This window comes from Saimiri boliviensis, chromosome 3 (genome assembly GCF_048565385.1).
Source record: "Saimiri boliviensis isolate mSaiBol1 chromosome 3, mSaiBol1.pri, whole genome shotgun sequence".
Classification (NCBI taxonomy): domain Eukaryota; kingdom Metazoa; phylum Chordata; class Mammalia; order Primates; family Cebidae; genus Saimiri; species Saimiri boliviensis.
This window is the reverse complement of record NC_133451.1, coordinates 166,163,926-166,186,783: the sequence shown is the minus strand read 5'-3', so window position 1 is coordinate 166,186,783 and position 22,858 is coordinate 166,163,926. Positions and strand designations below refer to the sequence as shown.

At 35.8% G+C, this 22,858-nt stretch overlaps 1 protein-coding gene across 10 annotated transcripts in view; it reads left to right on the top strand.

Annotated features, from left to right (window-relative positions):
- The window catches only part of BLTP1 (bridge-like lipid transfer protein family member 1), a 217,450-nt gene that overhangs the window by 1,548 nt on the left and 193,044 nt on the right, over positions 1–22,858 (top strand). For 9 of the 10 annotated variants that reach the window (XM_039479082.2, XM_074396938.1, XM_074396939.1 and 6 more), the window contains exons 2-6: positions 141–226; positions 13,956–14,085; positions 16,418–16,534; positions 18,277–18,355; positions 19,578–19,642. In XM_039479082.2, coding sequence (XP_039335016.2) covers positions 13,989–14,085; positions 16,418–16,534; positions 18,277–18,355; positions 19,578–19,642 — 358 coding nt within the window. In that variant the 5' untranslated portion in view covers positions 141–226; positions 13,956–13,988. The remainder of the gene's footprint in view (positions 1–140; positions 227–13,955; positions 14,086–16,417; positions 16,535–18,276; positions 18,356–19,577; positions 19,643–22,858) is intronic. The other variant, XM_074396937.1, reaches the window with a different exon arrangement.

Below are 22,858 nucleotides of genomic sequence, written 5' to 3'. Positions count from 1 at the left end.
ACTTTAAACAGGGAAATGTAATGTAATGTTTCCTCCTGTTTGTGCATGAGTAAGTAACCAAATCATGTAATCAGAAATGGTTATGCTGCTCAGAAAGCTAGAATACCTTGTATGATTGGTTAAAGTGCCATTCTTTTCAGATTTGTTAAGATGAAACACTGCAGAAGGGCCGTCTGAAAAAAGGGAGAAGGAAAAACAACATTGCAAACTCTGGAAAAAAAGTTGGGTACGTATTTTTGACTAAGTTTTAAAAAGATCAAATTTTCAGTTAAAGCTCAGAGAAAAATCTTCTGACTTTCTGCTTCACTTGTGGTTTAATCTGCCTGTATTGCTAGGGAATGGGGGTGGGGTGGTGGCGGCGATATGTAATGTAACCTGTTAATCATTTTGCCTGGCGTTTGAACTATTGATATCTGATTGACAATTAAGTCATGTGCTTAGTCTGTGCATTGGCAGGAGAAAGTAGGGAAATCCTTTGCTTATCAGGTGTCAAAATTCTTTTCTCTTTTGCTTGCTCTTTAATCTACCTATGTTTGTAAAGTGTTTTAATAAGAAATTAAGGAAATGAAGAAAAGTAGTTGACTTTTGGTTTGTTCATAGAATGTTGTGTATGGCTGAACTCAAGTATAGTTTTTATTGTGAGTTCTACAGAGAATAATAGAAGACATCATCAAAGGTGATTAAGAAGCAGTGTAATTCACTTTATAATCACAGATAATAGATACATAGTAGATACATAATAGATAGATACTCTATCTATTGAGTATCATATGTTCACGTTATTCCAGGCTTCTGGTAATAGAGTAATGGTCTTCATGGCGCTGGAGAGCACTACAGTAGTGCATTTTCTCTTAGAAGGTAACATTTTTGTGAACTAATTATTTTCTTTATTTTATAAGCAAGTATGTTTTTGGTTTATGTAAAAGACCAGGAAGTAACCATTACTCGTATAGTAAGTGTATTTGTAATAAAAAATTTCATATTGTTTTGGTGATAAAGTAGGATTCTCTGTGAGTGCTGCATTAATGTACAGTGGGAAACCAGGAAATTTTTTTTTTTTTTTTTTTTTTTTGAGACATTGTTTCACTCTGTGTCCCAGGCTTGAGTGCAGTGGCGCAACTGGGCCCATTGCAATCTCTGCTGCCCAGGCTCAAGTAATTCTTGTGCCTCAACCTCCTGAGTATCTGGATTACAGGCGTGTGTCACCACACCCAGCTAATTTTTGTATTTTTAGTAGAGACAGGGTTTTACCATGTTGGCCAGGCTGTTCTCAAACTCCTGACCTCAAGTGATCCGCCCACCTCGTCTTCCCAAAGTGCTGGGATTACAAGTGTGAGCCACTGTGCCTGGTGAAACTGGGATTTTTGTAGACTTTGTTTTAGTATACTACATTTCATATTAAAGATAGTGACAGAATTTTAAAATTTTATGGGAGCTTAGCAAAATTAATTTTTTAATTGAGAAAATTTGGGGGAAATTATGTAGAAGATATATGGTCAGATAGGCAACTGTTTAGGTGATGAATTGGAGGGAGGTGAGTTTTGAAGATTGGTGGTCAGTCAGAGGCTATCATAATTCTCCAGATGGGAAATGAGAACTACAGTGCAAATTGTAATTAAGAAATGGAGATGGACTTAATAGATGCAGAGAAGGTTGATGGATAGGATTTAGTGAGCTTGAGGGAAAATGAAGTCAGAGTAGTTTCTAGTCACCATCATCTTCATGCATGTATTAATGTTTAACAAATACTTTTGGGATGCTTATAATGAATTATCTGGCTTGGGAAACTGAGTAGATTCCTGGGCCATTTACTGAGGGAGAAGTATAGGAAGAGCAGTAGATCAGGGAGCATGAATCAGGGAGATGAGTTCAGTTTGGTCCGTTAAATATGAGGCATCTGTGACTTTTAAGAAATGTCATTAGGCAGTTGTATATATGGATCTGAGTTAAGAAGAAGACCCAGCTTGAGCTGTAAATTTTGGAGTCACAGTTTAAAGATGATAGTTACAAGCAATGGCAATGGATGAGATCACTCACAGGAAAATGTAGAGTGAGAATAGAAGAGAAGAGGATGGAGAACAACAGCATTTAAGGGTAAGGCTGAGGAAAAACATACCTCAGAGGAGTAGGCCGGGATGTAGGGTTTGTCAAGAGAGTCACAAAAGTCAGTGGCAGAACTGAGTTTAGAGAAAAGGAGTATTAGACATCTATAGACATCAAATAGGATGAGGGCAACTAAAGCATCCATTGGATATATCACTTAAGAAATCCTTGATGATCTGAGCAAGAGCAGTTTTACAACTGAGGCTAATTCACGCTGGGTAAGAGATTATGAATATTGAAATAGCTAACGTGATTTACTATTCCAGAAAGTTTAGTAGTAAATGGAATAGAGAAGGATGTAGCTAAAGCTGTGAGTTTGAGAGAAGATTTTTGTTTTTTAAGGTATAAGAGATGTAAGCACATGTTTATTTGCTGAGGATAGAGAGTCGTCAGAATGAAAATCTGAAGATATAGGGATGAGGCAAAATAATTGGTGAAGCACTGAAAAAACTGGAAAGGATGTAATACAAGGGTTCAGGTCAAGGGTACTTCAGGTAGACTTCTACGGAGACAGGGTGGAAGGAGATTATGATTATGTATACAGGTAAATTTGTAGGAGGCAGAGTAGAGGGCTACTCTACAAAGTTTATGCAGGAGACTCCAGTTTATGGTGGAAAGAGGAAATGGTTCACCCTTGTCATCACTAGCTTTTTTGGTGTGGTTTTGCTGACTCGTGATCTTATAGTAGGGAGGAGGAGAGTAAAGTAGTTTAGCTTAAGATGACGTATATGAATCATCAAGTTATAGATACCTTGAAGATCTCTTGCAGAGTTACCCTTCTCATACTTCGTATTAATATCTATGACTAAACAACAAATGATCCCAGAACTTAGGGGTTTAAACCAATAAACGTTTATTAACTCAATTTCTGTGGATCAAAAATTTGGGAATGACTAAACTGGGGCTCAGGGTCTTTCAGGAGAACGCAGCAAAGATGTAGGCTGGAACTTTAGTTATCTAGGATAGTGTTCCTCTACCGTTTTGGCACTAGGGACTGGTTTTGTGGAGGACAATTGTCCATGCACCTGATGGGGCTGGGGTGGGTGGGGGGATAGTTTTCAGGATGAAACTGTTTCACTTCAGATCATCAGGCATTAGATTCTCTTAAGAAGTACACCACCTAAATCCCTTGCAGGTGCAGTTCACAATTGGGTTTGTGCTCCTGTGAGAATAATGCCACTGCTGATCTGACAGGAGGCAGAGCTCAGGCAGTAATGCTCCCTTACCACCTGCTGAGCGGCGTAATTCCTAACAGGGTACAGACCAGTACCAGTCTGCAGCCTGTGGGTTGTGGACCTCTGATCTAGGGGCTCGATTGGGGCTGGAGGGTTTACTTCTGTGATGGCTCACTAGTTAAGCTGTTGAATAGAGGCCAACAGCTTTTTTTGTCATAGTCACATAAAAGTTCAATTTCAATTATAGTAATATTCTTGGTTCACAGGAATTGGCTGTTATATGGATCCCCTGGGCTCTCTCCTTAGCAGCACCCTAATTAAAAAAAATATTTCCTTTGACCTTGATATGATGAGAATATTGGTAAACACATGTGACCATTTTCCTCCTCCTTTTCTTCCAAGTTCTTGTTTTGTTGGATGGGTAGTTTGAGTATGTATCAAGACTGGAAGATGTGAGAAAAGCCTAATTGCTACATTGGAGAAAAGAAATAGATTTATTTCAAAAACCTTCAGAATTTTACTTTACTGATGCTAGCATTTTAGTGTTATTATTTAGTGTTTTAGAGTATTTTAAAGAAAAATGGAAGTGAGAAATTTAATTGTTGATTAAAAGAAACTTGCAGAATATGTTTTTCAGACAATATGAAAAGCATAAATGAAGCTCCATAACTAATTAATTTATGGTATGAAGACTAACCCTTTCATTCATGGTAATTTCTATTGATCTCTTTGTATTGCTCGTCAAGGAGTATTCTGAAGGTAGTAATTACCACTAAAGTATTACCATTAACAGTAGATAATGTTTAAAAGTCATGGTTTCTTCTAGATTTTGAGAGATTGTAGTTAGCTCTTTTTACCCTATTAGTTGATATGTTTTCTACAGCTTTTTAAGAGTTTTTGAAAAAAAATTATTTTGGTAAGTATTTAGGTGAACCAGCATAAATTTCTGGCTGAGAAGGTGAGGTTTGCTAAAATACAGCATTTTTGGTTGTATGATATGACTTCTTAGATGTTCAAAATTCTTCCATATATAAACATGAAGAACTATTATTATAGCCTAGATTATAATATTAAAAATTACCTTTGTTTAGTTTGCTGATTTATAGTGTTTGAATCATCAGTCACCATACCTGAATATTTCTTCTGCCTGGTATTTGATTTTCTTCTAACAATCATGCTCACTAGTACTTGTGGAACTATATCATTCATATTGATACTTTCTTGTTATTTGTGGTAACTAATTTCATTTGGTTATAAATATAAATTGTTATTAAATATGTTTTTCTTTTACGTATTGTAAGGAGTGAAATACATGTTAATCATTGTTTACTGTCATGCATTTTCTTGTTTTTTAGCTTTCATTTTTTTTGTTGTTGAATTGATTTTTTTCTTAAAGAATATTAATAGGCTGGGCGTGGTGGCTCATACCTATAATCCCAGCACTTTGGAATGCTGAGGCAGACAGATCACAAGGTCAAGAGATTGAGACCATCCTGGTCAACATGGTCAAACCTTGTCTCTACTAAAAATAGGAAAATTAGCTGGGCATGGTGGTGTACACCTGCAGTCCTAGGCACTTGGGAGGCTGAAGCAGGAGAGAGAGTTCCTTGAAGCCAGGGAGTCCGAGGTTGCAGTGAGCCAAGATTGAGCATTGGACTCCAGCCTGGTGACAGAGTAAGATTCTGTCTCAAAAAAAAAAAAAAAAAAGAGTATTAATAAAAGTAGCTAAGCTACTACTGTGAAAATGTTTTTTGTCAAGTGCTGTGCTATGAGTTTTATGTTTGCTTTATGTTTTTAATGCCTTCAGCATCTCTTCAAAGAAGAGATGGCCATTCTACTACTTGGAAACAGGCTCAAAAGCTAACAAAAGTATAGAAGGGACAAAGCCAGCTTTCCATTTCAAATCTAGTTTTAAAGCCTACTTTATTTCTAAGATAACAGAAAATTTTGTTATTTCTGATTGAATGTTATTTTACCACATAATTCTGTTGGGCTTTAGAATTAGTTAACAGGTGAAGCTGTGTTTGTTGTATAGAATCCTGGGGTTGAAAAGGACCTGGAGTGACCCTTCCTAGGTAGCAAAGATTACACCTAATCTATTTGACCTAAGAGGATAATTGTTTATTTTGTTTGCTTAAATAAACAGAATGGGACATTGTATAATTTCGGTTTATGTGCACAAAGATGCTGGCCCTAGCCAGAATTGTGAAGGAGGCTAAGTTTGCATTATTGACCATTTCTTTTTGAAGATTTTTCCCCGTCTTCAGGAATCTTAGGCTTTTTGCAATATTCATAGGTCCTGCTTGCTAATGAGAAAAGCACTCTACTGAATCATTTTACACTAATATTACATGGTAGTCATGAATGGTAGGTATTTTTGAAATCCCATAAAGTTATTGTTGAATTCTTAAAACGATTAGTTAGCATTCTATTTAAATAAATGGATGGTATAATTTTAGGCCTTGTTCTTTCATGGTGGGAGCAATTTTTAGGCAGAGAGGGCCCTACCAATCATTGTACATGTAATAGGTAATGCCAACATTTTTATACATTCCAATACTATCTTAAATATATAAAGTTTACGTAATTATTTTAAGTGAGATATTCAGTTGCATTAAACACATACTTTGTATACTTCATCTGTGTAGCATTATAGACTTGGGAGGAACTTCACAAAGTTGTTTCAGGCCACCTACCTGAGGCTTGGTTAGTGCTCAGACCATTTTTGTCACTTTATAAACAGTTTACATAAATTAAACACTTCTTGAAACTTTGGATAAAAATGTTGTATGATGTTACTTTTGTTTTGGGATCTCCTTATGCCATGGGAAAGATAAACAATCTGTCCAGGCAGATCTTTTGTTTTAGTATTCACTGTGATATTTGGATCAATGACTTGGTGTTTTAATTGTTAACTAAATGTCTTTAAAATTGGTAACCCTACACATAGTATCTGACGATAATTTGTTACATATGTACAGAAACCAATCAGTTAAAAGTTTTAAATTTTTCAGTTTAAGCGTTTGCTGTTTAACAATATTGACCAGTAAAGTTTGGTCTATGGGTAAGCAATGTAGAAATGTGATTTTATAGAGTACGTAATTCACAGAACTTCTAGTATACAGTAATGGTGCTATGTGCTAATAGGTACTTAATCTCACTTGGTGATGAAGTTAGTGTATGTTGGTGGCGTTCAAAGGAGAGCTATAAAGTTGGTTTATTTTCCAACCCTTAAGGAACTGTGATTAAGTTCAGAAGACTTCAGTATAATGGTCTGAAGATTTGTGAATGGCTTATGTACAGTGATTTTGATTTCATTGTTGCATGAGGGATTTGGGTATGATTAAAATTTTTTTTTCATTTTTATTCTATTTGGAATTGGATTGTTGAAATAGTGAGTATTCTGTTTCTTTTTTTTTTTTTTTTTTTTTTTTGGTGGGCCAGTTGTGGGGGGCGGGTGAGGAATACTATATTGAGATCTCTTTACTTCTTAGCTCCAGCAAACGAGAACCAATTTTTCATGTTGTTTTGTTTTGTTTTGTTTTGTTTTGTTTTGTTTTGTTTTGTTTTGTTTTTGAGACAGGGACTTGCTCTGTCACCCAGGCTGGTATGCAGTGATGCAGTCACAGCTCACTGTATCCTTGAGCTCCCAGGCTCTAACATCCTTCCTACCTCAGCCTCTCCAGTAGGTGGGACTACAGGTGCTTGCCACCACACCCAGCTAATTTTTGTATTTTTTTTTTTGTAGAGATGGGGTTTCACCATGTTGCCCTGGCTGGTCTCCTGGGCTCAGGTGATCTGCCCACCTGAGCCTTCCAAAGTGCTGGGATTATTGGCATGAGCCACAACACCCAACCAGAGAACCAAATGTTATTGTGGTAAAAAAGATAATTTGGGAGTGTCTTTGGCCCTGAATACATTGGATATACTTATGTATCTTTGACAATAGCTCATAATGATGTATTTTTTATAGTGATGCATTTATTTTATTCATTTATGAAGCAAATATTTATTGAAAGACTGCTCAATACCAGGAACTTTGTTGGATATTGCATACCCAAATGAGCAGGGCAACCTTATCCTTAAGGAGCAGCCATTAGTGGGGGAGATAAATTTTGAAGCTGATAGTTACAATATAGTGTGATAAGTACTAAGATACAGTAGTCATTCAAGCAGGATTTATTTAGCATTATCTATATTGTCAGACATTCTACTAAAGATTATAAATATTCTAAGTCTTAATATTTAGAATTTCTGAGCCGTATGGTAGAATTTTTAAGCCCTATAAATATTTATTGAATGGATAAGCAAAAACACATAAAAAAGTTATTTTGCATTTTCTATGTTGCTCTAAATAATCAAAATTAAATATACTTTCCCATGACAGTGCTAGGGTAAGCTATAGCTCTTCCCAGCCTGGTCTTTTCAGGTGATAAGTAATCTTATATAGACATATTCCAGCTTAAGCCTGATAAAGGAAACCCTTATTTCACACAATTCTGTTCAATGTATGGGATATTTGTTTTAGAGGAACAATCCCCTGGAAGGGGATTAACCAGTGCACTGAGCTTTCTTGAGGAACTGTGGGCAGGTGCGCAGATGGGAATTGGGAAAATTGTAATGAACCAGTTCTTTCCAACTCTCCTTCTTTGAGTTAATCAAATCTTGCTGCGATGGGATCGAGTTGGGGGATTTGAGTCAAGCTGTGGTGACAAAAGTCCTCTCATCCATAATTCCTTTCAGCTATTATCCTAGGGCCATCCTTCTGCTAGCTGTTATTAACACAAATTAAATGTTAAGAAAAATAGAAGAGGAAAAGGGATAGTAGAAGGCAAGGGGGTTACAACTAAAAAAAAAAAGTAATAAGAAAAAGGATGAAATAAAAAAGTTTTTAAATAAATATGAACTTGACTCATACTTTAAAAATGTATAGAAGCAATCAGAGTCTGTCATTTTTTTTTTTTTTTTTTTTTTTCTTTTGAGACGGAGTTTCGCTCTTGTTACCCAGGCTGGAGTGCAATGGCGCGATCTCGGCTCACCACAACCTCCGCCTCCTGGGTTCAGGCAATTCTCCTGCCTCAGCCTCCTGAGTAGCTGGGATTACAGGCACACGCCACCATGCCCAGCTAAGTTTTTGTATTTTTAGTAGAGACGGGGTTTCACCATGTTGACCAGGTAGGTCTCGATCTCTCGACCTTGTGATCCACCCGCCTCGGCCTCCCAAAGTGCTGGGATTACAGGCTTGAGCCACCGCGCCCTGCTGAGTCTGTCATTTTTTTCTCTACAGAATCTCCTTACATTTGGATTCATTCTTTCCTCTGTTCTTCCTGTTATGATAGAGGAAATGTTCTTCTTTCTGTCAGAAGCTAGTTCCTAGACATACGTGTGCTGTGGATTGAGATTTCAAAAATCTTACATATTAAATATTGTGTGCTCTAAATCATATGGTTTCATGGTATCTTCTAAAGCACACAGTCATGTTTCTTGTGAAGAAAATTTTCCTTAGATTTGATAGGCCTAGTTATAAATAATAAAAACACAGTATCTTGTTTTGGATTTCCTGAGAAATCTGAGATAAAGATTCAAGGAAATATAGTTGATCTGGGAAACGATCATAGGAAACACTGGTAGGAGTGGGGAAGTAAGAAAAGGGATAGAAGTGAATAAAGGGCATTATTCTGGCAGTTACCACTCTGGACATCTGGAGCTCATTCACACTGGGGACTCTGTGGACATCTGGAGCTCACTCACACTGGGGACTCTCGAAGATCAAGTAAACTATCCCTCAGAGTTATCTCAAGCCAAGAAAGAGCAAGGACAGTTTGAGTGTTTAATCCACCAGCTTCTTACCCATCGACATTAACCCTCTGGCATTTCTGGCTTGTCTCTGGAGTGCAAGCTGAGCATGTCCTTACAGTTAGAAGCGGCCTCAGCAGGGTATCACAGGTGTTCATAACAGTTTTCCTGTGTTGAGTTGAGTGCCAACAGTATATGGGCAAGACACCAATAGCATTGGCTGCCAATAGCAAACATTTATAAAATGCAGTATCTGTGATGTGCTGGAAGTTCTAATGCTTTACATATATCAACTTAACAATTTTCGCAATATAACTCTATGAGACAGCTACTAGTAGTGTCCTCATTTTACGTATGAGGAAACAGAGTACAGCAAGGTTAGGTACTTTGCCCGCAATCACACAGCTGTAATTTCAGAACTGACGTTTAAACCCAGATGAAGCATGGTATAGAGTCTGCTTTTAATCCATATAGTGATCTGCTTTTTTAACAATATATAGTCTGAAGCAGCATCTTTTGATTCCTCTGTTTTTCCATAACTGCCTTCTCTTTTTCCCTTCCTCTAATCTCCTTTGTTTTAGTGTTCTGTACCCATTCCCTAGTTGGTAGCTGTCTCCTCCCCTCCCTGCAATTCTAGAACATTGTAGGCATTCCTCCTTCCATTTTACACTCAAGGCTGTCATATCAAATAATTCTTGCTAAGGTATTAACTGATATTTCTGAGTTTATGTGAAGGCCTCAGAGTTTGATATTGCTTAGTATCTACATTATAATTAAAAAATTCAAATGTTTAAGAACCATGCAAAGAAAGATGTGACTATAGAGTGACAGATGACCAGGTTAGAATTTTAGGATTGGGAGACACCTACAACCTTGGCCATGGTTATAAGGAGAGGCCAAGAAATGTGTGCTTAGACCAGAAAAAAAAAGCCCTTTTCCCAACTGCAGCATCCTGTCCTCCAGATATCACTTCGTCTTTTTCTTCTTAAATTATGGAAATATTACATGCCAGGTGTAAAACAAACAATATGTGAGTGCCCAGAATAAAAGTGAAAGTCTGGTTTTGCTGCTGCTTCATTTTCCTCCAGAATCTCCTTCCACTGATTAGATTAGATTCAAGCTATATGCATCTTTGGCAGGACTATCACAGAAGCGAGACTGTATTCTTCTGTTAGGAGGCTCACAGTTTTGACTCACCCTCTCGCTGCTGGTATTTACATTGATCACTTAACTTGCCTTTCTCTAAGTCCCTCTTTTCCCCTTTGTCATTCGTAAGTATTTTTCGGGGGGTGGGGGAAGTGTTATTTTGATGGGACTATTTTATTATCCGTCAAAATTTGATTATATTGGTATGGACTCAGATACCTGTTTTATTAAATGGGTAGTAATCCATTACTATTAATTATTTTTATGCTTAGTCTGTCCTGGGTTTTTCCAGTGGGAGCCTCTTTAAGCTGGCTTAAGTGTCCTTTTGACATGTTTGTGTCATTCTTTGAGTTTGTCTTTCCCTTCTTGGAAAATAAGTTTTATCTTTACTTTCTCTCCCTTAGTTGTGGAATCAGCCAGTTTTTCAAGGGGCCCTGTTTCCTCTTAGTATAAAATGGTTTTTAGAAGCAAAGTTTTCTGCTCCTTTTTATTGAGGTGTTGTTGCTTAGCATCTGTTAGTGAACATACGCATGCACATATATAGTACATAAACACATTTACAGCCATATTTGTTTTTATAGCCATTTATATTGAAAACCATAGCTCTGGTACCTACCTGCCATTTTAGGTTTCATTCTAATTTTCTTCCTTTACGTATCTCCAACAGTGAGACATTGTAATAATGGCTCCCGTTATTCTTAGTATGTTTATTTGCTTGGTTAGCCTCCCTCCCTAATACTGTGCATGGACCATCTGCCAGGTGTGTCCTCCTTATCCTACTTCTGCTCCAACATATTTTTCAGCTTGTTCTCCTGCATGGAAGCCCTACTTAGCTCTTTTGGGTATGGCACCTTTCTCTTGGGCTCTGACTCCCTATGCCACGCAGTCTTCCTGAGTACGTTCTCTTTTCTCTCTGCTCAGGCTCTCCCTCTCAGCCTCTGAAACCTTAAGCTGAGTGCTTTTCCTGTGCCACCTCCAGCTCCTACTGGCCATGGCTGCTTTTCTCCTTCCACCTAGGTTCCCGCATCCTATGCCTGACTTCTCCCCTACAAGTGTATGCCCCTCATCTCACTTTGGTTTTGATACCCTTAAGTGCTGCCACTGCTCCATAAGCCTGTCCATCATGCCAGTGGATACTTCATTTATTCATATCAGGCTCCAACATCCTGCTCTAGGCTGCTGAGACTCCTCTCTCTTCTCCATGTGCAGATGCATGTTTTACTCTGCTTCACTTTACAGCTTTTAGATTGAATTGTTCAGGAAGTTTAGAGGAAGAGGAAACAACCACTTTGTATCTTGTTCCACCATTTGCTGCATGAGGATTTTCTGATAGGTTACCATGAGTCTCCAGTCTGTCACTGTTAAGAAATTGGTGATATGCTACTTCATGTGGCTGAGCATGTAACAACATTTTCATTTTGATTCTGTGTCCAGTGTTGCCTTCTTTTGTTTATAACAGAATATCTACTTCTTACTTTAGGGGTTTTATTAAATCTTAGCCTTTGTTTCTGTACTTGCTCAAAATATGTTCTTTTAAATATTGAGCCTTTATCTGTTGATTTCTCTTAAAGGCTTTGCATTACTCTAATATTTGGAAAATATTGATTGAAACTTGTTTGATACTGTAGGGTTCTGTCTTTACAGCTTTAATAACCTCTTTCCACATTCTTTTTACCTATGGTTTGTTACAGTAGTGGGTCATGATTATTTTAGATGAGGTCCTTTTGGTGGATAGCTCATTTCCCCTTGGATTTGATTAGAAACAGATTTCCTTTTTAATATGGAGACCTGAATGCTGGGACATACCTCTCATGGAACTTCTCCTCAGAGTCTTTTCCTCCTTAGTGTTGTAATGGCTAGCAATCTGTAGAATGGTAAAAATGTATGAAATAGAAGCATATGCTATTTTATGATATGTAAACCATTATATAATAAGTGAATATTTGGTTTTAGATTGTTTTTAGATAGTTTTTTTCAAAGTATTTGCTTCCTTAGGAAAGAAAGAGGAAGATCATGTTGTAAAATGAGCCCCCAAATTTTAAGGTGCTGCTGGTTGTCAGGGATTTTTCAAAGCTTTGAAAAATATGAGAGCATTTTTTTCTCAGTTTCTATACTATGGGGAAAAAGGATTATTGAAAACCGAAAACATTTTCTTAATCTTCTGTAGCTCTTTTGCCTTTAGGTTTTCATATCACTATTAATAATAAACCTTCTGTTATTGAGCTCTTTATTATTTTCTTGAGATGTTTAATTTGCCTCTATAAATTATAAGATTTCAACAGTGTAGAAATATGAAACATAATGTGTTATAGATTGTGTCTGGCAATGCTGTCCCATCCAATTTTTGTTTATTTATTTATGAATAAATGAAAGAATGAATGAATTAAGAGATCTCTCTCTCTCTCTCTCTGTCTCTCTCATCCAGCCTGGAGTGCAGTAGCATGATCATAGCTCCCTGTAACTTTGAGCTTCTGGGCTCAAGCAGTCCTCCTGTTTCAGTCCCCTGGTTAGCTAGGACTACAGGTGCACACCACCATGCCTGGCTAGTTTTTTATTTTAATTTTTTTGGCAGAGTTGGGATCTCACTATGCTTCCCAGGCTGGACTCTAACTTCTAGCCTCAAGAGTTCTTCCCACCTTTGCCAACCAAAGCGCTGTGATTATAGGTTCCCAGCCTCACTCAATTTTTACACTTGTTTTGTGATCTCCAAAGATAAGATTTTTGGTGAATAAACAGAAAACAGATTTAGAAAGTTAAGTCAGCTGTACCAAATTTCATTTAGAAAGTTATCCTTCTGTATTCTTTCCTGCAGAAAAAATGTGCTGTTTTTGTAGTTTGTAAAAATCTCCTCTGCTGTTTAGTCTTAAAGTATTATTAACTATGTAACTCTCTTTGTGATTGAATCTAACTTTTTTTGCTCTTTCTGGTTTACTATGAGATAATTTCATTATAGGTAGGTTGGGTTAGTCATATGTTACTATGATATTGAAGGAATATTTTTCTTGTTTTTTGGATCATAAAATGTGAACATTTATTCCTTTTTATTCTTGGTACATATAAATATTCATATTCATCCTACTACTGTGTGTTTGCATATATACACACATATCTATGTACATACGTATGTATATGCACACATAATGGGTATGCATACAAATAATTTTCAGAAGTTGGGTCACAGTTTGACAGTAAATTGTTCTTAATCCTAAGCATCTGATAGGAGGTCTCTTTACTGTTCAAGCTACCTGGAGTGAGTCTGAACTAGGAAGATTGTTTCTCCATGGGATAGTGGAGAATATATAGATGTGATGGAGGTTAAGAGGGATTTTTCTAACTTAAGGTACAAATATAACAATATTAAGTGGTGGCTTTGGGGGCAAGTCTAGATGAATTTGTTTAATGTGGATGGCTAATACTTCTGATTGTTGAGATGTTTTTGATTAAAGAATAATCACATTCCTCTTATTTTGAGCCAGGGTATATAATTGAACCTTAGTCAGTCCTTATATTTAGAATAGTGACATCAGGACATCACAGATATGATCCATTCTCTTACATGTTAGTAGACATGTGGGTATTTTTGTTGTCATATTTTTGCATTTTCCTCATTGAAGGAAACAGGAAAGTGATTTAATTAACTTGGTTTATTAAATTCAACCTTTTTTTCTCCTTACATGATTTCTGTTGCAATTTTATAAATCTCCGATTCTAAATTTAGCCTTCTACCTCTTTTAGGCCTTTAGATGCTGTTCTGGAAAAACTTTAGTAATGGATCAAAGGAAGAATGAAAGTATTGTCCCTAGTATTACTCAATTAGAAGATTTTCTTACAGAACACAATTCCAATGTTGTTTGGCTCCTTGTTGGTAAGTGGAATATTTGTCTTCTACTTTATTGTATGTTAAGTATGGATTAACAGTTGCCAGATTTTAAACAGTGGTTGACTGAAGTTGGAGCACTAATGCTACCATTTATTTATTTTTAGGAAGGAAGATTGTTATTTATATTTCTTGAACATTTGTTCTGGAAACAGCTCTGAAATGCTCTACTTTTTCTTAGGCTGCCTTCTCATCTGACTTAGGGGAAGTGGAAAGAGAAGAAAAACATTGCACTTAGCTTATTCTTTCCGGTTTCAGGTCACCTCCCCTACTTCTTAACTCAGCACACACACACACACACACACACACACACACACACACACACACACAGATACTTTTATTACAGAAATAATAAATCCTTAAATACAATTTTACTGTAAAAATAATTCTATTTTTATAGTAAAATACAATTATATGCCTAATCTTTTAATCTCTTTCCTCACTCTCTGTGCACTTGGCAGTGAGCTCTGCTATTAATAATTTTTTGTCATAATCTAGCAGTTTTCTAGGTATATACAAATAGTTCAAACTAAATAACAGAGGGAGATAGGAAATATGAGTGAATGCATGAATGAATATGAATGAATGAGAGGGAGAAATACAAAAATAAAACAAGGGAAGGGAGAAATTATTGTAGGCTGTTTCTGCTCAGCATGTTTTCATGGGAGAATGGTGTTTGACTTTAATTTTGGCATAAGAATAGGAAACAGAGAGAGGAAATTAGAAAGGGTTAAGAGAGGAAAGGAAGGGTAATGATAATTTGCTGAGCATCTTCTGTATGCTAGATACCAGTTTGTACTTATGTTGTCTCACTTAATGCTTAGAGCAGCTTTATGAAGGTAAGTTTTTATTCTTTTCTTTTTAATTCCCTGTTAGGGAATTGAGGCCCATAAAGATTAAGTATTTTATATGGGTTACACAGGTGTTTTTTTTTCTGAGGGTATACTTATGCTTCTTTCATGACACCCAAGGATGTGGGTAGGAGTACGCATGAGTAGAGGTGAAGTGTCTGTTCCCTTTCCTGTCACCTAGAATTTTTCAGACTTTTTCCTTTCTAAATACCTCCTTTAAGAAAAAAACAGCAATGGTAACAAGCAGTAAAACACTGAGCAATTGTTTAAACCCTATGTTTTACTATGAGGGTAGAAGGGCATGATATAATTAAAAGACTACAATTCCTGGCTTGTTTAATACTAAAAGCATATTTTCTCAGCAAATGCCTATCGCCATTCTGAAGGACTCACATAACAAACTACTGTTAATACAATGATTTATAGTAAAAATTTATACAAAATGACTTTAAACTTGAGATATAATGGCATATCATCAAATTAACTTTTCAAAATATTTTTTCTAGAAATTTTTTGTTTATGGGCAAATCATAGCACTTGGCATGTCAAAGCTATTACCATCAATCTAAGCTACCCTGGGAATAGTATTTTATGTTGACTCTCAATGATCGCTTTGCTTTATCTATGATACGTAATGGTTTAAAAGTTAAGGGCTTAACGTGATGTTACTAAAGGGTTATACAGGTTAAGTTGCTTTACATAACTTTCTCATAATTTAGAAGTATTTATACTTTTGAAAAGGTAAGTAAGAGTGAATTTATTATCAAAACAATGTTTTTCTGTGTTTTGCGTTTTGTATATTCATGGACTATATTTTTTGAGAATATGAATTTTATAAGTAACTAGACACTTTAATTGAAGAAAAAACCAAATTTAGAATATCAGTTCCTGTAACATATTCAATGACATTCATCATAACTTACTGTTTTACCTTTAACAGCAAAATACCTAGTTACAGGTGGCCTATTTAATATGCCTTTATACTGAATGTCGTCTTCTTTTATTTGTTTAAAACACAGCTTTAAAAAGCAGAAGGTTTTTTTAAATCAGAGATTTAAAAAATCATTATTTTTCTTTCTTTACAAATGGCTATAGCTTGTTTCAGAAAATAGCTTGGGAATGAACTTGTGTATAAGATGAGATTTTGGCCTAATAAAGGTGGATGTGTTTCAGAATATTCAGAAATACTGGCTTTCTTCTCCCAGAACGTTTTTACATAATGTTTGATAACTAAAACAGTACAAAGCAGTAATAAGTAAACAGAAAGGAAAGCAGCCATACTTGAAACATTGCTCTAATGGCTCTGATTGGAATTTATGCTTTTCTGGATAATGAATGATGAAGAGGAAGAAAGTTGGATAAAGTATAATCAGCCTCTGGTTTTAAAATTCCACGTACTAAATTGTAAGAGGACACATTGCTACGTAGAAGTAAATCCTATTATTTCTGATTTATTTTCCTCCCAACAGCTACCATTTTGTCCTGTGGATGGATTATTTACCTCACGTATTATAATTCCCGGAATGTTGGTCTTATTTTAACACTAGTTCTTAACAGATTATACAAGCATGGCTATATCCATATTGGTGAGTTTGAGTTACACTGAATTTTTTTCTTCCTTATAATCTTGATACGTTGTCTTACCATTTTCTGTTGCTATAACTGAATACCTGAGACTAGGTCATTTATAAAGAGAAGTAATTTATTTCTTACAGTTCTGGAGGCTGGGAAGTCCAAAGTTGAGGGGGTGTATCTGGTGAGGACCTTCTTGCCAGTGGGAACTCTGCAGAGTCTTGAGGTGGCACAGGGTGCCACATGGTGAGGGGGCTGAGCTTGCTTGTTCAGGTCTCTTTTTCCTCTTGTAAAGCCACTGATGCTTCAACATCATGGCCTCATTTAATCTTGATTACTTCCCAAAGGTCTGACATCTCAAATACTGTAGTCGGATTCCCCACTCTTCTAACACTGTCATAATGAGAATTAAGTTTCATCATGAGTTTTGGAGAGACAAACATTCAAACCATAGCAGATGTATATTATAAATTTATATTTCATGAACAGATAGTAGCATTAGAAATTTACCTTGGTTTCTTAATAGTTAGAAATAATCTAACTGGAATTTCTCTGACATAGCACTCCATGACTCTATGATAATATCCACTTGGTTATGTTCTTTACCCCATTATTTATTATTCTTTAAGTGTTTCTAGTAACCTTTTTTTTTAACTTATAAAAGATGCTCATTAAAAGAATTTGAAAAACTTGGATATGTATAAAATATAGAAATAGAAATTTCTTAAGAGTCCACCTTTCAAAGAAAATGTTTAATGTTCATTGTAGTTTTTATTATTATTAAAACCCATACTTTAAAAATCTGTAAGTTGGAATAATCTTGAATGTTTCATTTTATGGACTGCTTTATTCAATTTTTTGAGTACTTAAAAGTGGGAAGTTTGAGTTGGGTATGGTGGCTCATGCCTGTAATCCCAGCACTTTGGGAGGCTGAGGCGGTCAAATCACAAGGTCAAGAGATTGAGACCATCCTGGCCAACATGGTGAAACCCCGTCTCTACTAAAAATACAAAGATTAGCTAGGCATGTTGGTGGATGCCTGTAGTCCTAGCTACTCAGGAGGCTGAGGCAGGAGAATTGCTTGAACTTGGGAGGCAGAGGTTGCAGTGAGCCAAGATCGCGTCACTACACTCCAGCCTGGTGACAGAGTGAGACTCCATCTCAAAAAAAAAAAAAAAAAGAAAGACAAGGAAGAAATGAAAAAAGTGGGACGTTTGCAAGTAGGTAGAAGGGTGTATTAGGAGGCTTGGGTACTTTGAAAGCCCTAAACTAGTGGGAGAAAGGGGTTGGGAGAGATGACTAGAGAGAACCATTCTAACCCTGCCTAATAGTTGAGTACCTCTTAATTGACACAAAACTTCCCTCAAACATAAATAGTCTTTCATTAATTTTAGGCAATGGCTGGTTCCTGCAGTCACTCAAATTACTAAAGAAAAGTGGTGAATTAGTCACTACTTTGGGTTTATTTAATGGCTGTGCATAATTAAGGGAATTATTCATACAAAGCAGTTACTTAAACTAATATCCTCTTCTGGTTATTTAGTAGCTTACTTCATAGTGTTGATATGTGTATAGCACTTTTTGTTTTATTGGGGAAAGAATAATGGAAAATCAGTAAGGCTATGAGGATATCAGGAAGGGAGTGAGAAGAGATGCTTATTGAATAAATTGAGTGCTAATGTTATTTTAAACTTTAAGGGCTCTACTGTCTGTTAAAACAGTTACATTAATTGCTGTTTTTTCCTTCCTGTAACAGGTTCCTTCTCTTTCTCTGTTCTTTCTGGAAAAGTCATGGTTCGTGAAATCTATTACATTACAGAAGACATGTCTATTAGGTAACAAAATTAAAAAATTAAAAAGGACCCATCTTAAACATACTTAATACAAAATATATTGTTAAATATATACAAAAATATTGTTAAAATGTTATATTACATTTTATTTAATGTTACTTGCTTCTTCAAATAAAACTATAAATTTTTTTTCCAGCAAATCATACTTGGTGAATTGATGTTTTAAAATATTTTTGTCAATGGATTAATTTAGAAAAGAATTAATTTATTACATAGCAGTTTATAGAAATGAATAAATCATTCATTTCTAGATGAAAAAGCGAACCATTAAGTTGCTTGACCATTTTATATCATAGAGTTTATAGTAGTTGTTTGTTATATATAGCAAGGTTTAGAGATGTTAGTAGCTGTCATCCATTAGCTCCTTATTAGAGATAATAAGTTTACAGAATTGTTTAGCATTTGGTAGCAACTCTAATTTTATTCTAATAAGGAAACACAACTGTGAATATAATAAGAAAGGATATGATTGAATTGTTCTTTCTTCTGTGAAGTCTTGAAAGAAAAGCCTATTCTATTTTTGTGATTTTCTTAAAATTTGTGACTTAAGTAGAATTCAAAGTTTTGAATTAATTGAGAGGTGCTAGAATTTGGCGATACTCACACCTCACTTAAACCTATAGAAGACAAGTTCTATGCTAGTCTAAAATTATTTCCAAATCAAAAGTGAAAAATTAAAAACTAAGAGACTATAAGTCCATCCTTTTGGGGCACAAGATAATAGGTTCTTTATGAGAAATGAAGGAACATCTTTAAAAGTTTCCCCTCAGTGTGCTAACTTCCCCCTTTCAAGATTTGGCTATTTACATATTTTTTTTCCTCTCTCCTGTAGACCTAGGTATTTGTAATTTTTATACTTTTAGAAAATACCACTTAAAAAGGAATGCATTTCTGTTAGTACTTCATTTTCCTGTTACCATTAATTAGAAGATTATAATATTTCAAAACATGTTGTATATGGTAAATACATACAATTTTTATTTGTCAAGAATTTTTAGCTATGCAGAGTTTCTTTTCCTTTTTTATCTAGAAGATCTAAACATACTTCATAAGTCTTTGTTCACGAAAAGATGTGTGTTTATATATGCCAACATTCCTTTGAGGATTTTCTGTATTTCCTTACTCATTATGAATTGCCTGCTTTTTGCAGTAGCTAAGAAGTAATTGTTACTTAAATTCTAATTTTTTAATCTGCCTTTCCTAGAATTCAAGATGGGTTTATTATTTTTCGGTGGTGGAAAATGTATAACCCAAAACAGAAGCAACATGGTGAGTTTTCATTTTTTATGTGTTTAAAATGTTCAATCATATAATCAGGATTTTATGAAAACTAATTAAAATTAGACACGACCAGTAGGAAAAGTTTAATTTTTAGGCCAGGAATGGTGGCTCATGTCTGTAATCTCAGCACTTTGGGAGGCTGAGGCATGTGGATTAACTGAGGTCAGGAGTTTTGAGACCAGCCTGGCCAAAATGATGAAACCCCATCTTTGCTAAAAATACAAAAAATTAGCTGGGCATGATGGCAGGCGCCTGTAATCCCAGCTATTCAGGAGGCTGAGGCAGGAGAATCACTTGAACCCGGGAGGTGGAGTTTGCAGTGATCCCAGATCGTGCCACTGCACTCCAGCCTGAGCAACAAGTGGAAAACTCCATCTCAAAAAAAAAAGAAAAGAAAAAAGAAAAGTTTAATTTTTAAAAATGAGTGAAGAGAATTATTACTAACTTTTAGTAGCATTAGCTGTGATTTAAATGAGAGGTATATACCTTCAGTAAGGTATCACGTTTTACCAAAGTTAATAATTTGAATTATTTGCAAGAATATATCTGAAATGCAAAATACTCCAAACAAAGGTAAATTTTAAACCAACACATTAAAAGTATACTACCAGTCATATTTTAAAAATAAACTAAGGAAAATGAATCAGCAACATTTACTTTCACTTTGTAGTATCTTTCACATAGTAATACCTTAATGAGTGATTTACTTGTTAAACAATTTTTCAGACAAATTCTTTTACTTCTACTCCAGTCTAGGTTTTTTCTCTTATTACTTCCTAGGATAATTGGGGAAAAAAATTATAAAGGCCCAATCCTTAAAAAAACCAGATATTTAGAAGATATAATTTTCCTGATATTTTATGGTAGTTCTCTGGCCTATGTTCTTTCCTATTTCCTCCTATTTATCACATGACTAATAGCTAAAATAATCCCTAAGCTGTTATATCAAGCATTTCATTGCCTTTTCTTGCTGTAGTTTAACTTTTAAAATAAACAGATTAGGAAACACAGCGGTGTTTTAATGTGTATGAAGCATTCTAGGACTTGATAGTAATAAACCAGTTTTAAACACATTAAACTCTGTCATTCACTAGCGTTAAACCTTTCCTCAGTAATCATCCACGTTCACTCCTCAGATCGCTAGGGCCAAATATCCAGCAGTCTACTCAGCATCTCCAATTTTATGTGTAACAGGTTTCTTACACTTGAAGTATCCAACCAAACACCTGATCTTCCCACCCAAACCTACCCCACAGTTAATTTCCATCTTATCAAGAGCAAGTCTATCTTTTCTATTGCTCTGGCCAAAAATCTTGACTGCTGTCTTTTGTGTCCCAGAGGTCATCATCGAATTCTGTCAGCTTTCCTTTCAGCCTGCAACCAGAATCCAACTACTTCTCACCACACTGGCAAAAGTCACCATCATCTTCCACCTGTTTTATCACATAGTCTCCTAACTAGTCTCCCTGCTTCTGTGCACTTGTTCCTCAACCTACTCTTAGTACACTGGCCAGGTCTTTTAAAAATCTAAGATCATGTTATTACTCTCTGTTCCCAAATTTTCCAGTGGCTTCTCTTGTCATCTCACTCAGAACAACACCAAGATCTTGTAAGTGACCTGTAGAATCCTAGAAAATTCCTAAAAATAGCGTATAAAATTCTTTATTCCTATAAATTTTCTGTATAATTATTTCTACCTCCTGATCATCTATCTTCCACCCCACTCCAAATAAACTGGCCTGTTGGTGTTGATAATGAAAGTGCAACAGAGCCACCATGAAATAATGGCCCCTGGATATTCACAGTAGTCATTCCCATATTTGCTTGGTGGTTCTGTTGAGCTATCCTTTATCAGTGAAGCTTTTCCTGAGTAGTTTTGTAAAGCAGTACCCTCCCCACAAAGTAGCACTTTCTGTTTCACTAACCTTGCTTTTTCTTTAGTGTTGTATTTTCCTCATGTATGCCTTGATGCTATATATATATTTACTTGCTTATTAATGGAATCTCCCCAACTTGAATGAAGCAAGCTGTAAGGGATGGTACTTGTTTTATACTCTATTATATACCTGGCATCTAGAAAAATGTTTAGTACATAGAAGAACTCATTTGTATAAAAGAGTAACAGAGCATCTTTCTACTAGTCATACTCCTAAGTAAAACAGAACACTGAGAACACTGAGAAACAGAACATCTTTGAAAACCTAACATGGAGGCATATAAATCTAAAATAGAATAATTTTTTTCCCAGATCTATACATGTAGAAATTAATTCTTTTTTTTAAAAATATATTTTATTGCACTTTAGGTTCTGGGGTACATGTGCAGAAAATGCAGGATTGTTGCATAGGTACATTTATGGCAATGCAGTTTGCTGCCTCCATCCCTGTTACCTCTATCTGGCATTTCTCTCCATGTTATCCCTCCCCAAATCCCTATGCCCTGCTTTCCCTCTTGTAGTCCCCTGCCAAAAGACCCCAGTGTGTCAGGCTCCCCTCCCTGTGTCCATGTGTTCTCATTGTTCAATACTCGCATATGAGTGAGAACATGTGGTGTTTGGTTTTCTGTTTGTGTGTCAGTTTGCTGAGAATGATGGTTTCTAGATTCATCCATGTCCCTACAAAGGAAACAAACTAATCGATTTTTATGGCTACATAGCATTCCATGGTGTATATGTGCCACATTTTCCTTGTCCAGTCTATTATTGATGGGCATTTGGGTTGATTCCAGTCTTTGCTATTGTAAACAGTGCCACAGTGAACATACATGTGCATGTGTCTTTATAATAGAACAATTTATAATCCTTTGGATATATACCCAGTAATGGGATTGCTGGGTCAAATGGAATTTCTATTTCTAGGTTCTTGAGGAATCTCCATACTGTCTTCCACAATGGTTGAAGTAATTTACACTCCCACCAACAGTGCAAAAGTGTTCCTATTTCTCCACATCCTCTCCAGCGTCTGTTGTCTCTGGATTATTTAATGATCGCCATTCTAACTGGCCTGAGATGGTATCTCAGTGTGGTTTTGATTTGCATTTCTCTAATGACCAGTGATGATGAGCATTTTTTCATATGTTTGTTGGCCTCATATATGTCTTCTTTTGAAAAGTGTCTGTTCATATCCTTCGCCCACTTTTGAATGGGTTTGTTTGTTTTTTTCTTGTAAATCTGTTTTAGTTCTTTGTAGATTCGGGATATTAGCC